The sequence below is a fragment of the Dermochelys coriacea genome, chromosome 15 (genome assembly GCF_009764565.3).
Source record: "Dermochelys coriacea isolate rDerCor1 chromosome 15, rDerCor1.pri.v4, whole genome shotgun sequence".
NCBI classification, from domain to species: Eukaryota; Metazoa; Chordata; order Testudines; family Dermochelyidae; genus Dermochelys; species Dermochelys coriacea.
In genome coordinates this window covers 5955366-5976182 of record NC_050082.1, presented here as the reverse complement: position 1 = coordinate 5976182, position 20817 = coordinate 5955366, and the positions used below count along the sequence as shown (strand labels likewise).

General features: G+C 47.9%; 1 protein-coding gene across 1 annotated transcript; it reads left to right on the top strand.

The window, feature by feature from the left end:
* Window positions 1-3847: 3847 nt before the first annotated feature.
* LHX5 (LIM homeobox 5) lies at window positions 3848-19410 on the top strand. The gene is made up of 5 exons (XM_038373540.2): window positions 3848-4627; window positions 7259-7482; window positions 9400-9677; window positions 12506-12671; window positions 17935-19410. Exons 1-5 carry the CDS (start codon window positions 4455-4457, stop codon window positions 18300-18302), a joined length of 1209 nt encoding a protein of 402 aa, XP_038229468.1. The 5' UTR covers window positions 3848-4454; the 3' UTR covers window positions 18303-19410.
* The last annotated feature ends 1407 nt before the right edge of the window (window positions 19411-20817 follow it).

Sequence of the window (20817 nt, the reverse complement as noted above, 5' to 3'; positions counted from 1 at the left end):
ATATAGAGAATTATAATATATGCAGTCTGATGAATACAGGCTCGGATGTGTGACTAGACGGTTACAGATGTGCATTATACTTGTGCATCTATAGCTGTAGCTAAGACCGAGCTGTATAATGGAACTTCTCCTTTTATACACTGACAATTTAAACACGGGTCAGTTATTCTTCCACAGTCTCTGTAGTGCCGAATGCAGACCGGCCCCCACTTTCTTTGGTTCAGATCCTATGAAGCTCCCTGCACCAGCGGTTTTCCTTTCTCAGGAACGCCGGGTAGGGCCATGCCAGCCACACGCCGTGTTCCGTACGCGCTGCTGGGGGGAAATTTTTCAGCCTAGTTCGTTTGTGGCCAGTGTTCATAAGAAACCGAAATCAATCCGCCTCCTTTCATTTATGTTTCTAATGTCCCTGGATGTGTCCATGGGAGTTAAAATTCTCTGTGTGAGGGGGTCACCTGGAGCATACCAAAGACCACAATTACGATTCTTCCCGAATGTGTTTCCTTGAGGGGGTTGGTATGGGAAGGGGTCCGATCATAAGAAAATCAGTGTGAATTATTTCGTGGTAAGTGAACGCACTCACAGACCCTGAGAATATCTCGGACCTTGCAAAGTAGCCGCTGGCTTCGCTTTAGCGGTCTCTCCTGCTCGCGTGTATGTGCAAACGATGGTAAAATAAATTCTCGGGGTGGATACATGGCTAGAACGTGGAGCAGCTTTCCAGGAGCTGGCTGATGTGTGAAATGTGGTGACTATGTTGTGTGATCACAACTGGTGTGGGAGGGAGGCGTGCGCAGATATAAGCGTTCGAATATTACCGTGGGCAAATAAACATGAAGAATTGGTTTAATTGTTATATTAGATAAGATAGAAAATGTGTGTGACTATGTATATAATATAGTGTATATAAATATGTAATAGTGGTGGGTTTAGACTACATATGTCTATAAATTATTTATTAGTAAATATTGTATATGTACATAGACAATGAAGCAAACAGACCAAGGTGTGTGTATGTATGTATGCTTGTGTATATGTGTGTGTGTGTGTGTGTTTTAAATATTCACACGTTTGACTCGTATTCAGGAAAGAACGATTCCATTCCAAAGCAAAAACCAAAACCAAAAAACCACAGTAATTTTCGTGTTGCCCCCAGATACAATATTTTGACCTAACCATTGTAAAAATATTTCCTCAGCTTTTTCTCTCCTCCTCCCTCCAGAGAATATTACCCTTTTTGTGAATTTCAGACTCTGCTGTTTGCTCTAGTGAATGATCAGTTTGTTTATGTATGGAACGGAGACCATTAATGGATATTGACTTTTATTTATCCTACCAGGGGTACCTCTCCGCTACAATGGGGAATTTCCCTATTGACATATTAACTAGCACAAAAGATTCATGAAATACAGGGTTTTAAAGCCCAAGAAGGAATCAAAAACGCTTTTGGTCTCCCGACTTAAAAAAAAATGCATACAAGAAAATCAACGAACAAGAAGAAACCTCTGTGTGTACAAATAGTTCGCAGGCTGCTGTCATGAAAGAAGGCTGGAAAGACTCTCAGGGTTTTTTTTTTAATTTCCCCCTTTCCTTTTTGTAAAGGAGGGAGGGTATCACTAAACTTCAAGTCAATTACTTTTCCCTCGAAGAAAGATTTTTAGTAAGTGTGAAAGGGAATCTATGTCTCTTAGATTCTTGAGCCAATGATGCCGCTGACCGAAGAAGGGCTTCTCTCTGCACAGCTACCTGGATTTCTAACTGAACTCGTTTCCTGGTGGTGTTCAGGCGCTTGGAGAGAGGTTATTTTATTTATAGCAGGATTTCTCGGAGCTGCTTTTAAGCTGCGCCCCTCACCCTCTCCTCGCCCCACACGGCTCCCGAAAAAAACGCAGCTCTCCACATTGGTGTCTAAGTGTTCTCTTCGTTACCAGACTTAATGAAATGACTAACTAAACATTTGGGTACTTTCCCATTAACAGATTCTTTGTGAAACACTTGTCCAGCCCTCACCTTTTAGAGGGGTGGGAATGGGGGGCGGGGGGGACAGAGCAAGAGAACCTTATAACTTAATCTATTGTGCCAGCATTGTCATTTGTCCCTCACATGACAAAAGGAGGAAGAAGCAGGGGATCGGCCTTCCCAACCCTCCTCCCCCCCAAACACCTAAGTAACAACAACAACCAAATCCTGCAAACAAACCGTCCCCCCTTGTTTAGCAGGCCAGCTGCAGCCGGCCTCGCTCACTAAGGCATTGTGGATGGATTAATTGAAATACCTGTCTCCAAAACTCGGATTTACACACTTTAAAAGCGCTCTTACTGAAACATTTGCAAATATTAGATTTATTAGGTTCAACAAGTACATTAATCCAAGGATGCTAAGTGAAATGTACTGATCTATCTATAGCTATACAGATTCACCTATCTCTAGGGAGATCTATCTATCTATCTATCTATCCATCCCTGTACACTGATAGATTCATAGATTCCAAGGCCAGAAGGGACCACTGTGAACATCTAGTTTGACCTCCTGTGTAACAGGCCCGAGAACTTCCCCCAAAATAATTCCCAGAGCAGAGCTTTTAGAGAAAATCCCATTTTGAGGTTCTTCACTATTGTTATGCATTTGTATCTGTTTAACTGTATTTCTATCTATCCATCTATGGCTACACCCACTAATCTATCTATTGCCATTTATTCTTATCTATCATATATCGATTGCTGTACCTTCTCATATGTCCTCCCCATACATTCAAATCTACCTAACCTGCTATATACATTCTTCACTGTTGTTATACATTCTTATCTATTTAATTTTTTGTCTATCTGTCTACCCAGTTAATCTGGAGCTACACCTTCTAATCTATCTTTTGCTAGCTAGATCATCTATCAATAACATTTTATCATCTAATCTATTTTATTTGTTGCTATACCCTCTCATTTATCTAATTGCTAGATAGATGAGCTATCAACATTTTATCATCTATCTATTGATATAACTTCTTATACATCTATCTATATCTCCCAGAGTAGCAGTTTAAGACAACAACTTTTATTTTAACTCAGACATATTTTCAGCTCTAGAACATTTCTTTAAAAAGGTAAATTCGTTCGAGCCATCACCTTGCGCACAAGGTGACTGGGTAATTTAAAAGTCCGCAGGACCTGAAATTAAAGAGAAAAATCATATACAACAGCACAAGAACAACAAGGCTTTCTCTTTCCAAAGGGGGTTTGCTTTCCTGGTTCTCCTCCCTTCATTCTCATGTTGACTCTGGTTTTAAAGATGTTGTAAATTACTCAAAGTAAACCTTTTTTTTAAATGCTCCCCCCCGCCCATCTGTATAACAAAGGCCAACTAGCTCACCAGGGGGTCAATTACCTTAATATCTGAGAAGTACAAGACAGATAACTTTTCATCCCAAGACATTGTCTGAACCTGCCTTCTCCTGGGGGGCACTCCCCTCAGCATGCCAGTGGCCTAAACACCCCCTAGATCGGGGTCCTTTGGCTTTTCTCTTTTTTAAATTTGGATTCATGGAGATCACTTGACAAAAGAGCAAGAATTTCCACCTTTTCTGCTTATGCAAAGAGGCCATTAGCTGCTTTCACTGGCTTTCTGTTGACACGGAGGCGAAACAGAGCTGGTTTTGCAGGTGCAGTGACCTCTCTGAGGTCTCATTCCCCCCAGCGCCCCAAGAAGAGAAAGATAAAATATTAACCCCCCCCACTGCAAAAAGTAAATCTGCACCCACCCACCCCTGCAAACAAAATAAAGGTAAATACTTACTTAGCCCCCGCACCAGGTAAAACCTACTACTCAACAATAGTGGTGCCTTGTTTTTTTCCCTCTGTGCCAAGCACAAGGCTGGAGCCAATTTAGATATGCTATAAATTAAGAGGTTGCCATGGCCACCGCCTTCTCATTGGCCCTCGGCCTCTCTACGTTCCGCGAGACGTCACCAAATCTGAATAAGGATGCGCGAATTACTAACTGGGAGACAAAGCTGAAGATGGGAACAGCGTGAAAGTGGAGAAAAGTCCCAACCAGCCATCTACACGTAGGAACACCGGGCTCCTGGCTTTTTATGATTATTATGATTGTTATGTGTTATTATTAATCCCTTTCGTGGACCGGCTGCTTCCACAGAGGCGCTGATGCTGCTCCAGGCCGAGATGCTGCTAAATTGAAAGGCACCGGGCAAGTCACCCACCAGGATATCTTTGCTTGGCTTCCCCACATTGAACCTGCTGGGAGAGGTGTGGAGGGCGTGGGGGAAGGGGGGGGCCTGGGAAGTCCACGCGACACTTTTTGCCTGCCCTCAGGACGCCCAGGAGAAGGCAAGAAGCTGACAGTGTTGTTCTCCGTTTCCCCCCCTTGCGATCGCTTTCGGCGGCGGGGTGGGGGTTGCATTCTGCTTTATTTTGCTGGTCTCGCCTTCCTCTGCGGAGGTCATGATGGTGCATTGTGCAGGCTGCGAGCGGCCCATCCTGGACAGGTTTCTGCTGAACGTGTTGGACAGGGCATGGCACATTAAATGTGTCCAGTGCTGCGAATGCAAGTGCAACCTGACGGAGAAATGCTTCTCCAGGGAAGGCAAGCTTTATTGCAAAAATGACTTTTTCAGGTAAGTCCCTCAAGGAGGAGGCGAACTCCTTCACCGCCTGTTTGGCTAGCATAGCGGGGCAAGGTTATAGAGCGATACCCTGCTTCTGAGCCTTGCCTAGCGTCCTAGCCACAAAGCTGAGAGCGTTCTGTAATTGGCACATTGTTGGCATCTCCTCCATCGGTCGCTGTGGACTCCCGATGCTGCAAAAGGTGTCAGATCTATATGCCACTCTAATTCCCCAAAGGAACCCTATGTGTGCCTATGGGGGGGTATCCATTTATTAGCCGCACGCCAGGTCGCTTTCAGTGATTTTTTAAAATCTGCAGGCGTCTTGTTGTACCTATTATCAATTTCCTCCTTTTGCGATATTCCTCAGAGTTTTCTGTACAGAAGGGAAGATCCTAGAACTGGGGGGGGGGGACCTCCAGGCTCCTTGTTCCCTCTGTAACCCGATTAGAATGTTTTTAATGTAGGTATATGCACACGGGTGAGCCAGATCCGAGCGGATCGCACGCCAGGCGACAGAGTACGGGTTTGTAGGTTACTTTAAAAAAAATAATTCCCGAGTACAGAAGAATAAAACTTCTCTCAGCAGAAAACTGATTTTCGAATGCCCCGGGGCTTTAAAAACAAAGCTACTTGTATTGCGGAGAGGCAGAGCATAAATCAGAACTAAAGTCAGAGAGGCCAGAGAGCGGAATATGGGGGGACATCCCCAAACTCCTTTGCCCCAACATTCCTGCCTGAATTGGGAATTCTCAAAAGCACACTAAACTTCCTAGCAAGGGTTAGGAGCAAGGCTTTGTGGTCTAATTGGCTGTACGTGCACAGAGCAAACTTGTCCTGTCCTGTCCCGTCCCCTCCCCCCCTTCTTTTAAATCAACAAATGAACTCATTGAAAATGTAAAATCTCCCTAAATATAGCTTGGCCTTTTGTTTCTGGCCGTAATTGAGGTAAATGTGGGCATTTGTTTAGCTAAAGGGTGAAAAGCTCAGGGGATGATTAATACAGAGTGGAGGGAGAAGGCAGTTTTCCTAGTCCAGTAGGCCCTAATGAAGGTGAATTTGAATAGGTTAAGTGTCACACTCGCCTTTACACATGTAAACTACTTTTAATGGCCCCTTTGCATTCAGCACCCCTCACGCTGCAACTCCTTAAATGCCTTTAATGATTTTTGATAAGGTGCAGATGAGCCAATTATGCTCCAGGATAAGACCAAAAAATGACTTATGACTTCTAATGCTTTCACTAAATCAACGTCATAGAAAGTGAAGCTGTTAGAAGTTGTGTTTAAACAAGGGAGGGGAAAAAACAGTTTTATTCCTCACCTTCTCCCCCATCGTCCACCCCACTTCCACTAGTGCCCTCAAACCTCTAGGGAACCCGAGTCAACACCCCAAAGTGGAAACTAAATTACCTGCTTTGAAAAACAGATACGATTCTGTTGCTTGATAGAGATCATTCCCTAGGAAAAATATTCCCTTTCGGCAAAGCATAATAATAATAATCATCATCATCAATCATTCAATCAATCAATCGGGGAGGGGGCTGGAATGTAGAATAAAAGGAGATCAAAACTAGACCCATTTTCAGCACTGGTGTGTGGGTTGTTTTATTGGGGAAGGGGGAGACCATTTTTAGGATCCTCACATCCCCTCTGCCCACTGGTATTTTGAATTAAATAAGCAGCCCTCTGTGTTTCTCTTTTGGAACTAACCAGCCCCTAACAACCAAAGTGTCCCGGTTAGATATTTACTAACTGAAATGTGACCTCATGGAAGAGAACAGAAATATTCATAGGAATTATGACTGTGAGGGAAGATCCATTGGTTACCTCCTATGTCCTCGCGAAATGCAGCCTGAAAAAAGGATGCAAACGCTCTGCAGCTTTCTGGTGGATACAGTGGGGTGCAAAAATTGCTCCATAAATCCCACAAAACCAAAGCGGATCGTTATTTTTTACACCGAACCGTGGCCGCTCCTTAAAGCGGCCCATCTGCATTACACGCATTCAAGCGCATATATAAAAACCTGGTCCACTTCCCTCGCCTTATTCTGAGCTGCGATCTAGCTACCCATGCATATCTGCCCCAAAATACAGCTCAGAAAATTGCCCCTTCGCCTCCCAACTTGGGCGCCCCAAAGAGAAGAATTTTTCCCTTCCTCCGCGCCGTGTCTGAGCAAAACCGAGTTGAGCAAATGCTGTAAGGCCGAGGTCGCTTTCTACCTGCCGGAGATAAGGGAAGGACCAAACAAAACAGACACCCTAGAATATTTCCCATGGAGATGGAACTATTAAAGTGGGGGTAAAGGGGATGTCCATTTGTATGGAGTCAAACAAGGGCACTCGGTGCTGGGCGATCATTCACAAGTAAACGCGAGTCCTCTCTTGGGCTACTTGAGACGCGTTTTGCTCGCCGCGAGAGGAATCATTTTGCGCACGCATTTTGTTGGCGACCAAATCCGCTTTCCTTTCATTGTCATAATCCAGGCAATTGCTTTCATGGCCTCATCTTCCCACCCCCCTCCACCCACGCGCCTGCAGTTGGGGGGATGCACTTATAGGGGACTCTGAGGTCGGGCCGCTAAGCACCCGCGTATTTACTTTCCTCCTGTCTCTCTCTCTCTCTCGCTTGCTCCGATTTTAGGCGGTTCGGTACCAAATGCGCAGGCTGCTCCCAAGGCATCTCTCCAAGCGACCTCGTCAGGAAAGCCCGAAACAAAGTCTTTCACCTCAACTGTTTCACGTGCATGGTTTGCAACAAACAGCTCTCCACCGGAGAGGAACTTTATATCATAGACGAAAACAAATTTGTTTGCAAAGAGGACTATTTGAACTCGCCAAGCTTAAAGGAAGGGAGCCTCAACTCAGGTATGGAGCGTCCGCCGGCCTCTAACCGGGGGTGGGACCGTAGAGGCCTAGCATAGGTGTGAATTTAAAACGCACCCGGGAGGGGATTTTAGTTTCTTATTCCAACAGAAAATTCTAGAAAACTGCGGGACTTGAAATCTTTTTTGTATTGGCTGGGCCCCTCTCTCTCTCTCTCTCTCTCTCTCTCACACACACACACACACACACTCTGGCACCAGATACAACCTGAGCTATCGCTGTCCGATACCCACAAGCGTGGGTGTATTGGGGGATCCTTTACCGATTTATTATTTTCGATCTTTATAAATATATCTGGGTCCCCCGGCCCTTTTTTTTTCTTTTTTTCCTATTTCTCAAAATACCGGCGGTTCGGAGAGGGTGGAGGGAGAGCAGAAAAGTGAACTAAAACCTGGGGGGGAAGGGGCTGGAGCGGGAGGAGGGAGCAGGGTAAAGCCAGGGCTGGAAATGAAGAACGAAGAGATATTTCCATTTAAAAAAAAATCCAGGCCGCACATTCAGCAGGCTCTGGGGAAAAGCGACCGGTGTCAATTACATTTACAGACCCACCTGGGAACATGTGACCACACCCGGGAAGGGGGATGTGGCAGTTTGGGGAGACAGCTGTTTTTCCGGATTCCTGTTTGATTTGGGCTACGAAAGTTACCTTCCCCTAAACTCCATCCACGCTCTGCGATCTTTAAAAAAATCCCCATGGCCTGGGATATTTTCCCGGCTTCCTTATGTGCGAAGAGAATCTAGACAAGGCCCCAAGCTTCCAGCCCTCACTCAGGGGAGCGATCCCTTCACTGCCATGGGGCTAACAGCGTCTGAGGCCTTCCACTTTCTCCCTCTCCTGATAAACTGTCTTCCTTTCCCCTAGGATCACACACAAATCCTCAGATTTTCCTCCCTTTCTCTCTGTCAGAGCCCCTCATAAAACGCAATGGATTGAATGCCCCAGATCCCCAGCTCGGCTAGTCTGCTGTGTCTGTGTCTCATTGTGGCTTGTGTGTACATCGCAGGCTATTCGCATACACATGGGCACGCGTTGTGGGCCCGATCCTCCTCTCTTTAGGCAGAGGCAGAAATCCCGTTTGACTTCCTTGGAAGCTGTCTCGGCATCAGGGCAGCGGGATCGGGCGCTCACTGGCACAGGGGTCTGCGCTCACCCCCTTCCCCTGGGCTCCTTTCAGCACCTGCGGCTGGATCTTGCCAGGCGGCTCCCTTGGGCGCTCCTCTGAGCCAGACGAGCAGAGGTTGCCCGGCGGGCTTCACGTTAGGGGCCTGTTTGGGAGCGGGGGAGGCGGGCAGCCGACCTTTTTCCGATCCCAGGGTCAGGGTTTCGCTGGCTCCGAAGCGTAGGGGGATGAGCCAGGGCCAAGGCGGTGAATGAAATCTCCGAGCCCCGGTGGTTACAGCCAAGGCTTTGTGGCAGTGGGTTCTTGTTCCCCAGCTGTGGCTCGGTTTGCGTCTGAAAGGAAAACGCTCAGCTGTCCAAACGAAAGCGCTTCCTTACCCAGTGTGGGAGCCTTGGACAGCTCCCTCTATGCCAATGGGTTGCAAATCTGCCATCCGGATCCAGTCACCCTGTCGTAAATCCGATGCGACGCCACCGAAGCCAGAGGTTTCACACCGGAGTCCCACCCTCTGCTTGCTCCAGTGACAGAAAAGGCCGGGGGTGTTGTGCTTCCCTTTTGCCACATAGCCCGATGAGCCCATGTTGCTGCTAATTCAGACCCCTCATTAACTCTTCGTGGTGTTCACGGGGGAGTGATTGATTCGTGTTAAATTAGCGCAGAGAGTTAGGAGGATCTGGCCTCCAAAGAAGTTCAAATCCCCCCCCCCGGGAGGGACAGTGGGGGTGAGGGTCCCATCTCTGCCCAGAGCCATCCACCTCCCTCTGCCTCTCCCTTGCAGTGTCCTCCTGTACAGACAGAAGTTTGTCCCCGGATCTCCAGGACCCCATGCAGGATGATACAAAGGAAACAGACAACTCCACCTCCTCGGACAAAGAGACCACTACCAACGAGAACGAGGAACAGAACTCGGGCACCAAGAGGAGGGGGCCTCGGACTACAATTAAAGCCAAGCAACTGGAGACTCTCAAGGCTGCCTTTGCTGCTACCCCCAAACCCACCAGGCACATCCGGGAACAGCTGGCCCAGGAGACGGGGCTCAACATGAGAGTGATCCAGGTACAGGCAAGCGCAGCTACAAGAGGTGCCATAGCAGAGCAAAGGAGACGGGATCAAAAACAGGGACTAGAGTGGCCGCCCATAGCATCGCCATCTGCTTAACCAGGTGGGGCGAGCACGTGCCCTAGTCACTCCTGCTTCCCTCTCTTTGGAGCCACTGGGGTCCAGCTCCCAGCCATCTGCTGTGGTTACATCACCGCCCGTCTCCATGGAGATGGCTGTGACGTCCCAAACTCAGCAGTCCCACTTCAGGGCTGGGAGAAGGGGGAGGGCGGGAGGGGAGAGAAAATTCTGATATTTAAAGGAAAGGGATCTAGCAAGACGCCGCGGGGTCGGAGGAAATTGGCATATATTAACAAAGGCGAGGCCAAGTAGATCTTTGCCATGAATGAGATGCCATGCCATCTCCCCTTGGTAATAATTATATATACACCCCTTTAAGAGGCTTTACGAATGAGGTAAGCCCCCACTTTATAGATGGGAAAACTGAGGCACAAGGCAGCGAAGTGATTTGCAAAGGTTCACCCATATGGCTTGTGGCAAAGCTGGGACTCGAACCTAAGACCCCTCGCTCCCACGCCACTGCTCATTTCCTACAGTTCCTCTTGTGGTGTTCTCTAGATACTGAACGCTTCCTCTCGCCTAACCAACCAAGAGAACAATTTCCTCTTGTCAATATTATGCTAAAAGTTCTAATAATTGGCCACTGTTGTTAGTACTAGCGATGATGATCAGAGATTTTGTTTTGAAAGCTCTCTAGTTATATAATTGTTTTCTTCATCTGGAGAGTCCTCAGGCGAAAGCCAGCACTGAGTCTCAAGCATTGGTGTGCTTAGCGCCTTCTCCATAGCCCATTGAACTCGATGGAAAGGCTCCAGTCCTTTGGATCTGGCCCTTACGCCAGACGTGGATCTGCGACCTGCTGACCAACCCAGGCCTGGAGTTTGGGACTCAGCCTTTTCCGTGCGGGTTTGAGCCCCCCACGCACTCTGGGCAGCGCTTTGAGTGAGTTATCCAAAGTGGATCGACTCCCATTGATTTCAGTGAGCTTCGGATCAGACCCAAGTTCCCTAAAGAACTGACTCAGCTCCCATCGAGGTCAATGAAAAGGCTCCGGTTGACATCAGTGGGAGATGATGCCAACCCAAATGGAGGCCATGTTAGCCAAAAACAAAAAATGATCAAGCAGTCCCCAGTAGACTCCAGGTCTATAGGCTGTATCTGGTGCTGGATGCAAAATCCAGCAGGCTGGGTTATTACATCTCCATCCAATACCTGATGGTAAATTCTTCCAAACACGGTATCAACCTGATGCCTCAACCTCCATTCAGTTCCCTGCTTACTTATTTGAAGCAAAGTCAGTTCTTCACTAAAATCTCTTTATCCTGTACTTGCCTGGTGGAACTTTCAGGCTAAACCAGTCCCCGCAAAAGAGTTCAGAGCGGTCCCCGCCCAAAAATCCATTAATCATAAATTAAAAGTATTAAAAAAAGTTGTAAAGCAAAGGGGGGGTCTAGAGAAGAAATTAACTTCAGTCCTTTAAACTGGGTCAACCCGAGAGCTGTCTCTGTCTTGACATTTTGAGACAAGATTTATTCACAGTGTTGGTTAAGAGAATCTGCACATTTATATTAACGAGGAAATTGGGGAGGAATCAAAACAATTCCCAAAACAGAGACATAGATTGAGGTGAACCAGAGAAGTATGTTCGGGTCTTGCTACTACTAAAGTAATACATTCAAAGGCGTTTTTGCTGTACTGCTGGCAAATATATAGCGTTGAGCCTGTGAAAAAAAATTGTTCCAGGCCAAACAAAAGGGGGGATGGAGTGTTCTGTATTTCATCTCTTGAAATCTGCAAGATGGGAAAATGTCCAAGAATTCTTGTCTTGCCCCCCCCCCCCACCTCCCGCTTTAGCATCGGGCGCTGTACATATTCTCCGTGTTCTCATTTATCGCTATACATTTCTATCTGTCTCCATACGCTCTATATTGCTCTACGTTTCTGTCGATGGATGGATAGCTAGATTAGGAAAGCAGGCACCCCCACAACGGTTTGCAGTTTGAGAAGTCCCTTTAATTGCCTTTACGAATATGTCTTCTAGGCTTTAGAGGAGGGAGGTAGGAAGCACACTTCATTATAAACCTCTCCAAGGGTGTGCAAAAATCCTTCACTCTTGGATGGTTCTCAGAGTTCACTTGCAACTTTCCTCTTCTTTTTAATTCAAAGCCAATCTGCTCCACTGGCTAAACTGCAGAGTTTAATCCCCCGGTTGGAAGTTTCTCTTCATTTTTCTTCAGAGCCTCTTCGCCTGCCTCTTGTAAAGGGTCCAGAAAGTATTCAGCTTGTCCAAAGAATGGGAAAGTGGATCTTGGGGGAGCCTGTCAGCTGGGAGTTGGGGGGGGGGGGGAGAGGAGGTGACTTGCTGCTGCCTTCATCTGGCAAATCCTGCCGGAGAAACTTGGAACATCTTGAGGCGATCATGTGAAGGGAACCCGCCTCTTAGCTGGCATCCTATTAACACCACCAGCTTCCTGGTCTGGCTGTATATGTGTGTACAGCAGCAGATCTATGCGCCCCTACATCACAGAGATCAATCAGTGCGTTAGTCGATTAATCTAGAGACCGAGGCCGTCCTGGTGGCAGACACGTAGTGCAGGAGACAGGCCAGGCCAGTTAAAAGCAGGCAGATCAGAACTAATGAAACTGTGCCTGCCCCTCCAAAGCGCCCGTGTGGCTCGACGGGGCCTTGGGAGGCAGCTGGCGGGAGCTGGGGGGCTGGGTGGGGGATGTTGTCACCACGTTGCTGATGTTTAATTTGCCCGCAGGTTTGGTTCCAGAATCGAAGGTCCAAAGAGAGGAGAATGAAACAGCTGAGCGCGCTGGGGGCCAGGCGGCATGCCTTCTTCAGGAGTCCTCGGCGCATGCGCCCTCTGGGAGGCAGGCTGGATGAATCTGAAATGCTGGGTTCTACCCCTTACACTTATTATGGAGGTAATGAGCATTTTATGGATCACTTCCTGGATGACCTCCTAACACTCTTTGTATTCAAACATTGTAAAAACAAAACAAACACAGATCCCAGCAAACAAATTAAGGCTGGAGGAACCTTTCTTTCTTTCTTTCTTTCTTTCTTTCTTTCTTTCTTTCTTTCTTTCTTTCTTTCTTTCTTTCTTTCTTTCTTTCTTCTTGATCATTTTTCATTCTTTCACTTTTCTTTGTCTTTCTTTCATTCATTTTTATTTGATCATAGTTCTTTCTTTCTTTCTTTCTTTCTTTCTTTCTTTCTTTCTTTCTTTCTTCTTGATCATTTTTCATTCTTTCACTTTTCTTTGTCTTTCTTTCATTCATTTTTATTTGATCATAGTTCTTTCTTTCTTTCTTTCTTTCTTTCTTTCTTTCTTTCTTTCTTTATTTCTTTCTTGTTCATCCATTCATTTGTTCATTTATATTTGTTTATTGTTCTTCATTTTTCTTTCATTCCATTTTTCTATCTTTCTTGTCCATTCATTTGTTCATTTTTATTTGATCATTGTTCATTCTTTCATCTTTCTTTTTTCTTGTTCATCAATTCATTTGTTCATTTTTGTATTTGATCACTGTATTTGATTCGTTCTTTCATTTTTCTCTCTTGTTAATCGATTTATTTGTTCGTTCTTTTCTATTTGATCACTGTTCTTTCTTTCTTTTGTTCATTTGTTCTTTCTTTCTCGTTTCTTTTTATTCTTTCTTTTGCCACCTTTAGAAATTAAGGCTCTGAAGTCTATTACATTTTATAGCATTTCATTGTGCCTTTTAAACGAGAGAGCCCGCTGCTTGCGTTCTGTATTAGCTGGCCGTAAGACTCTGGAGTTTGTCTTTAAGGGAAGGTCTTGATGCTTTCTCCCAATCCGGTTCACGCCGCTTCTTCCTTCCAAAGGGCTAGCTCCGGATTCTCTTCATTGTTACCGCCTTTCCTGGCTGGGTGCAGGAGGGGGAAGGAATTTATGGGTCTGGTAAAATTGTTACCTTCTGTGCCCTGAACATCGCCTGAGTGCAGCAAACCCCGGCGCGTAGGCCCTTGTCCCGTTTCCGGGAGCTCCGCAGCCGGTGGAAGTCGGGGAGTGCTGGTTCCCGGGTGGGTCTCCTTCTACTCAGCGGTTGTACGTAGACAGGAAGAGATGCGGTCTTTGGGGGGCTTTGCCACCTCTCGTGCCCCTAAGGGTTAGATCGCACCCATGCGCTGCCGATGCAATCTGGGATTCCCGAGAGAAAGGAAAGAGTTAATCTCCAGTTCAAGTCCATCTCCGTCCCGTACTTGAAGGGGAGGCTCCGGATTTCACAGGAGCTGCGCGGGGCGCCACAGGGAAGCTCCGCTGTGATGCTGAGGGCTCGATCCTCCAAACTTTACTACTGGGGGTAAATTTACTGCTCCGGCGCATGGTCCGGCCCTGGTTACCTTACTCCTGTCCTGTCCACAGCCAGGGGCCGGATTCTGACCTCAGTTACCCCTGGTGTGAATCCGGATTCACAACGGTGTAACCGACCCCAGATTCTGGCTCTGTAGGACTCGTCGCCTGAATAAAGTTTACTCCCTGGAGTAAACGCTCCGGATTTAGACTCACAGCTGGCAAATGATCATGCAACCCACCTCACAGACAGGAGGAGAAAGATACCTTCCCTGCGGCTTGGTGGCTGTTTCCTGGCCAGAGGAGAGGCGCGGGGGGGGGGGAGGGGGGTTGTGGTTGTGTCGGTTCGGCTTTTGAGGCAGAAGGGGATTCCCTCGTCTTCCAGTCCCTCCCTTAGAAATACACCGCACGGCAGATGGAGCGCACTCCTGTCCTGACAGAGACTGAGTGGGTTTTTTAAAGGAAGCATCATTTGTACAGAAAGTAACACGTGAAAGGCAGGGGGCTTCCCTGCCTCTGCCGCTGCTCCCCAGCAGCGAAACCCGGGGACGTTGTGAGTTCATTGCAGTGGGGCTCGGCTAGCGCGTCCACAAACCCGCCCAAGGCGCTCGGAGATCAGAGGGGCCCGGCAGCCACAGCCCTAGGCTGTAATGGAATCTCGCTGGATTCGAGAAGTTTGTATACAACATATTCCCAAACTTTCCTTCTTCCCATCCCTCCGTCCCTTCCTCTTTCCTTCTTTCCATCCCTCCATCCTTGTCTCTTTCGATCCCTCCATCCCTTCCTCTTTCCTTCTTCCCATCCCTGCGTCCTTGTCACTTCCCATTCCTCCATCCCTTCTTCTTTCCTTCTTTCCTTCTTCCCATCCCTCCAACCCTTCCTCTTTCCTTCTTCCCATCCCTCCATCCTTTTTTCTTTCTTTCCATCCCTCCATCCTTTTTTCTTTCCATCCCTTCCTCTTTCCTTCTTCCCATCCCTGCGTCCTTGTCACTTCCCATTCCTCCATCCCTTCTTCTTTCCTTCTTTCCTTCTTCCCATCCCTCCAACCCTTCCTCTTTCCTTCTTCCCTTCCCTCCATCCTTTTTTCTTTCTTTCCATCCCTCCATCCTTTTTTCTTTCCATCCCTTCCTCTTTCCTTCTTTCCATCCCTCCATCCTTGTCTCTTTCCATCCCTTCCTCTTTCCTTCTTCCCATCCCTGCGTCCTTGTCTCTCCCCATCCCTCCATCCTTGTCACTTCCCATTCCTCCATCCCTTCTTCTTTCCTTCTTTCCTTCTTCCCATCCCTCCAACCCTTCCTCTTTCCTTCTTCCCATCCCTCCATCCTTTTTTCTTTCTTTCCATCCCTCCATCCTTTTTTCTTTCTATCCCTTCCTCTTTCCTTCTTTCCATCCCTCCATCCTTGTCTCTTTCGATCCCTCCATCCCTTCCTCTTTCCTTCTTCCCATCCCTGCGTCCTTGTCTCTCTCTATCCCTCCATCCTTGTTACTTCCCATCCCTCCATCCCTTCCTCTTTCCTTCTTCCCATCCCTCCATCCTTTTTTCTTTCCATCCCTTCCTCTTTCCTTCTTTCCATCCCTCCATCCCTTCCTCTTTCCTTCTTCCCATCCCTCCATCCCTTCCTCTTTCCTTCTTTCCATCCCTCCATCCTTTTTTCTTTCTTTCCATCCCTCCATCCTTTTTTCTTTCCATCCCTTCCTCTTTCTTTCTTTCCATCCTTCATCTTTCCTTCTCTTTCTTTCCACCTCTCTCTCTCTCTCTCGCCCCCGCTGCTCATTGGCCGGAGATAACGATCACGGATCATTCTCGCCCAGAAACCAACGAGCTAAGGACCCAACTGGCCAAGGCAGCGGGTAGGAGGGAAGGTGAGGGCCGGTTGCCATGACTTTGCCACCCTTCCTGTGGCATCTGTTTGAAGGGTCGTCCCCCACCCCCCGCAGCCGCCCACACCCCCCTGCCCTCCCTCGCCCTGAATGCGAGCTCAGCTTGTCGAGATCTCCTCTAATCCCCCTGTTAGAGATTCCGTCCGGTCCTTGGCCAAGTTTGCACCCCTGCAGCAAGTAAGAAAGGGGCATTGTGATGAAGCTGTCTGCCTGAACAGAGCCCCGCTCCCACTCAGCCCCCGCCCCCCCGCGTGTGTGCCCGGGAACAAAGCTCCAGCTGCCCCCTTTTGTACCTCTTTCAGGCGGCATTTGTTCCAATTACCTCCGAGCTCCCGGAGCATATGGAAGGTCACTATCACAGGGGCCGGGCCCTGCGTGTTTGCTAGTTGTTTTCTCCCCCTTGTCGGCTCCTTTCCCTCCCCGCTCGGGCCATGTGGCCCCTCGAAATTCGGCCCCTTCAAGACACGCAGGGGCCGATCTCTCCCTAGCGGCGCCTGTTGGGGTGCGGGTGGGGGGGGGGTCATTGCCCCGCCACTGAAGGCAGCTTGGGATGGGGGGGGGCGCTGAAAGTTGGAGCTAGCCCAAACTGCGGGTTGCCAGCCTGCCTGGCCGCTGCGTGAGCTGGGGGCTTAGAAAAATGACCCCTCCCTTGCAACCGTGCCATTGCTGAGCGGGGGAAAAATCCTCCTGTTCTTTCCTTCTGTGCCAGCTAAATAAGAGATTTTTTTTCCATCCAGCCATTTACACAATCTCTCTTTCTCTCTCTCTCTTTCATCCTGTATCTAGAGAGAAAGATCTCCCTGGAGTTGTGAGGGTAGATTTTTTTTTTTTTTACAGAGCGTTAAAGACAGTGACACCTTTTCTAGTTCTTTTTATTAATTTTTGGTCAGTTACAATTATGGAGAGTATTTTGTTTTTAGGTTTGGGAAGAAATTCAGCGCGTTCAGGTACTTCCCCCCCCCCCCCCAGCGGTTTCTAATCTTGTCCCGGATTTCGCGGCTTTCCAAAGACTTCCGCTATTTTCAAAGATTCCGACTGCGACGCTGTTGTTCTGGGGGGTGCTCGGGGGGGGGGGTTGCTTGTCAGGATGAAAGCGCAATCAATGTCGATATTACAGGGGGGGGCTTAAATACACTTATCGACTCATTGACTTAAATACACTCTTTTTTTCCATCCGCTCCTCCTTATTTGAAGCAAAACCTTTTAAAAATTACAACCTAACCTCCTTTCCCATTTCCCTCGGGAAAATATTTTTTAGAAGTGTTGTTATAATTCTATCTCCTCTGAAAGCATTTCCGCTTTATCTGGTTAGTGGAAGACGTTGGGGTTATTAACGGTTACGGTCGCTAGTGCCCGGTTAGGAATCTGTTTATTCTGTTATTTTGCTCGTGATGAAGGTGGGATATTCTGCAGCTTGGTGGCTTCTGAAAAAAGCGTGCAAGTGTCAGATACAAATCTCTGTCGCTGATAAAAATGTCCTGGGTTCTGATCCTAGATCCTTGCTCGCCCGTTGGACAATTGAGCTGGATAATTGTGGGACCCCCCCAGTAAAGCGTTTGAGCCAATCCCTGCCCGGTGTTTGTCGCAGGATCTGGAAATCGGTGTCGTTCGGCCTGGGGTGGGGGACAGGCAGTGAAAGAAGCAGCCGGCAAATAAATGCCGGACACTGAAAGCTCACTTGCGTGAGTGGAGCAAAAGCGACGGGCCAGGCGGCTACAAAGGTCCGCCCCTCTCCGCCTTGCTGTACCCGGGCCCCTGACCGCCTTTGCGCGTGTGTTGTGGACCGGCTGCGGGTAGAGAGGTGCCCACCGGGCCCTCGGGGCTGTGTGGCCCTACGCGCAGGCAATTCTGGGGGTGGGGGGCGCCAGCTCCGGCCAGTCCCGGGAAACCCTCGGGCTCTGCGCCGGGGGAGTCTGGCTTCAGCTGGGCCGGGGAGGCTCTGGAGCGCCCCGGCTCCGCCTCACCCTCCTCTCTCTCCCGTGCTCCAGATTACCAAGGAGACTACTACGGGCCAGGCGGCAACTACGATTTCTTCCCCCACGGGCCTCCCTCGCAAGCCCAGTCTCCAGCAGACTCCAGCTACCTTCCGACCTCAGGGCCCGGCTCCACGCCCCTGGGGCCCCTGGAGCCCCCGCTCCCCGGACACCACTCCTCCGAAAACCAAAGGTACACCGACATGATCTCGCACCCCGACACCCCGAGCCCCGAGCCGGGCCTGACCGGCTCGCTGCACCCCATGGCCGGCGAGGTCTTCAGCGGCGGCGCCAGCCCCCCTTTCTCCATGTCCAGCAACAGCGGTTACAGCGGCCCCCTCTCGCATCCCAACCAGGAGCTGAACGAGGCAGCGGTGTGGTAGGGCTGACCCAGCCAGGGGGTGTGGGGGTGCTGGGGACCCCCGACTCCCTCTGCCCCAGGCAGATCCAGCCTCCTCGTCCCAGCCCCGGCTAAGACACCAGGAACCAAAACCGGCCGCCTGACACTGATGCCAAAATTCTCCGGAGTCCCACCCACACCCCAAGCCACAGGGCCACAGGCCGCTGGGGGTCCCCGCACTCAGTGTCTTTCTTCCTCGCCACGTGCAAGCAGGCACGGCTGCCGAAACGTGCCAGTGCTGACTAACCTCTGCAAGTATCTGAAGCAGCATCTCTTGGACCAAAGCTGAACTGGACTGGATCACAGATTTCCTGATTGACTGAACTTCCTACTTTTCGGGGGCGGGGGGCTTTTCTTTCTTTCTTTCTTTCTTTCTTTCTTTCTTTCTTTCTTTCTTTCTTTCTTTCTTTCTTCAATCCAGAATTGCATCTTTTTAATCTTAATCTGGAAAGGGGGGAACCCCCTCATAATCCACTTTTTTTAATTAGAAGGTTTGTTTTGTGGTGATGGAGGTGGGAATGGGAATTGGTGTGTCTTGCAAAAGAAAACTTTCACTGATGACAAGGCGCCCCCTCGTGGTTAGTTCTGGTTTAGCTTTCCAGGACTGTGGAACTTTAATGTTTGGAGAGACTTTACTTGGGGTTTGTTTTGTTTTCCACTGGGCAGAAATATAACTAAAACTACCAATAAAAAAGCGATCCAAGTCTGAATGTCTCTGGCAAACACCACTTCAAACCCAAAAGTTTATTGGAGGCCACACGGATTGAAGTATGTATTATAGTTTTTGCTTCTAGTTTCTTTATTTTGTATAAAGAAGAAACAAATAAAGTATGTTTTTGTGTTTACTGGTTATTTATTGTACTTTAGTCAACTAATGCTCCAACATTTTTATATTTTTAAGAGGGGGGTAGGAGGGCAATGACAGGAAAGAGGTTTGCCTAAAAAAAATTTAAAAGGCTAATAATTTTTAAAAAGAAAAGAATTTGTTTTTCAAAAGCCTTGTGGATTTCCTTTCACCACTGCCTCTTGCAGCTGGTGGCAGCGTGACTAGCTCGTGTTGTTCAATGTGAATAAAAGACCTGTTAGTTAACTAATACTCATTCACCTGGTCCCTTTTTTTAAGAAAAGGAAAGTAGCAACTGTGGTTTAAAAAATGCTGCCACAATAGCTTTAGCTTCTTTTTATAAGGCCTTCTTGATATTGTTGGAAAAACTCTGGCACAAGACAGTGCAACTGAAATATAGTGCAGAGATCATTCATCTTTATAATATACTGTAATTGCGCTGCCTAGTGTCAGAGGTATTTATTAGTTAGTGTTATTATATCCCTCCTCCAGCATTCTGCAAGAAATGTCTATAACAGCGGGTTTAATCTTGCAGTCCTGACTCAGCTGAGTAGCCCTTACTCATGGAAGTACTCAATTTCTGTAGTCCCATTAAAATCCTTGTGAGTCAGGAGAACTCCAATGCCAGGCTTGAATGCCAATTCATCTTCCCTCAGAGATGTTTGCCAGGCTTTCTTCAAACTGCCTGGGTTGTAGGCCTGATCCCAAGCCCATCCAAGTCAAGGGAAAGAAAAGCTTTCATTGGCTTCGTCAGTGGGCTTTGGATCGAGCCGCAGTGAGATTCAAGGAGGGGTTGCTTTCAGTTTGTTTTTGCTCTTGAGATTCATATTAGCTTGAGGTCAATGCATACACCACACAGGCAAAGAGTGATAATAGATGTTTTGATTATCTTTTCATCTTCTCTGAGAACCATCCCCACTCCCCAAACAAGTCTCCAACCTTACCCAGAAATTGGAGCTCTATAGGAATGATTTACCAAGTGAGCGCCGCACTTGTCACAATAGCCCAAGAAAAGAGACGGAGTGAGACAATTTTAATTAGGCAGCCACATTTCTCTCCTCCTCCTGCAGCAGCAGCCCTAGAGAAGAAGAAAGCCCGTTCAGAGAGGGCTGAATTGTACACATTACAGCCCACCCAGCAATGGCGGAATCAGTAGAAGAATAGCTATGGGATTCTGTAACTGCTTAGCTCTGAGGCTAACAGATTAGCTTTAGCGCTATAACTAGCTAGGTAATCAGTTTTGTTAAAATAAAATTGTCTACAACGATTGGTTTAAAAGTGTGTTTGTGTGTGTGTGAGAGAGAGAGAGAGACAGACCTCAGTTTCTCAGCATGAATAGCTGAAGGATGTAATTCAATTGTTTTATACACATAATTTTGTCACACACACGTACAAACGTGACTGACACAGATGCACAACTAGACACTCAGCCAGAGACACACACCCCTGTTTTATTTTCGATGCTACTTTACAATTCTGGAAATAATTGCCCTGGTTTTTTTTAACCACCCCAATGCAAACAAGGCCTCTCTCTGCTAAGAAGCAAGTGCTGCCCATGGGGTGTTAGGAGTGAGGCTTTCAGGGGTGGAATGGGGGCTGTGAGACACATGTTGATTTCAAACTAACAGTCGCTGCATGTCATAGGTGCATCGTC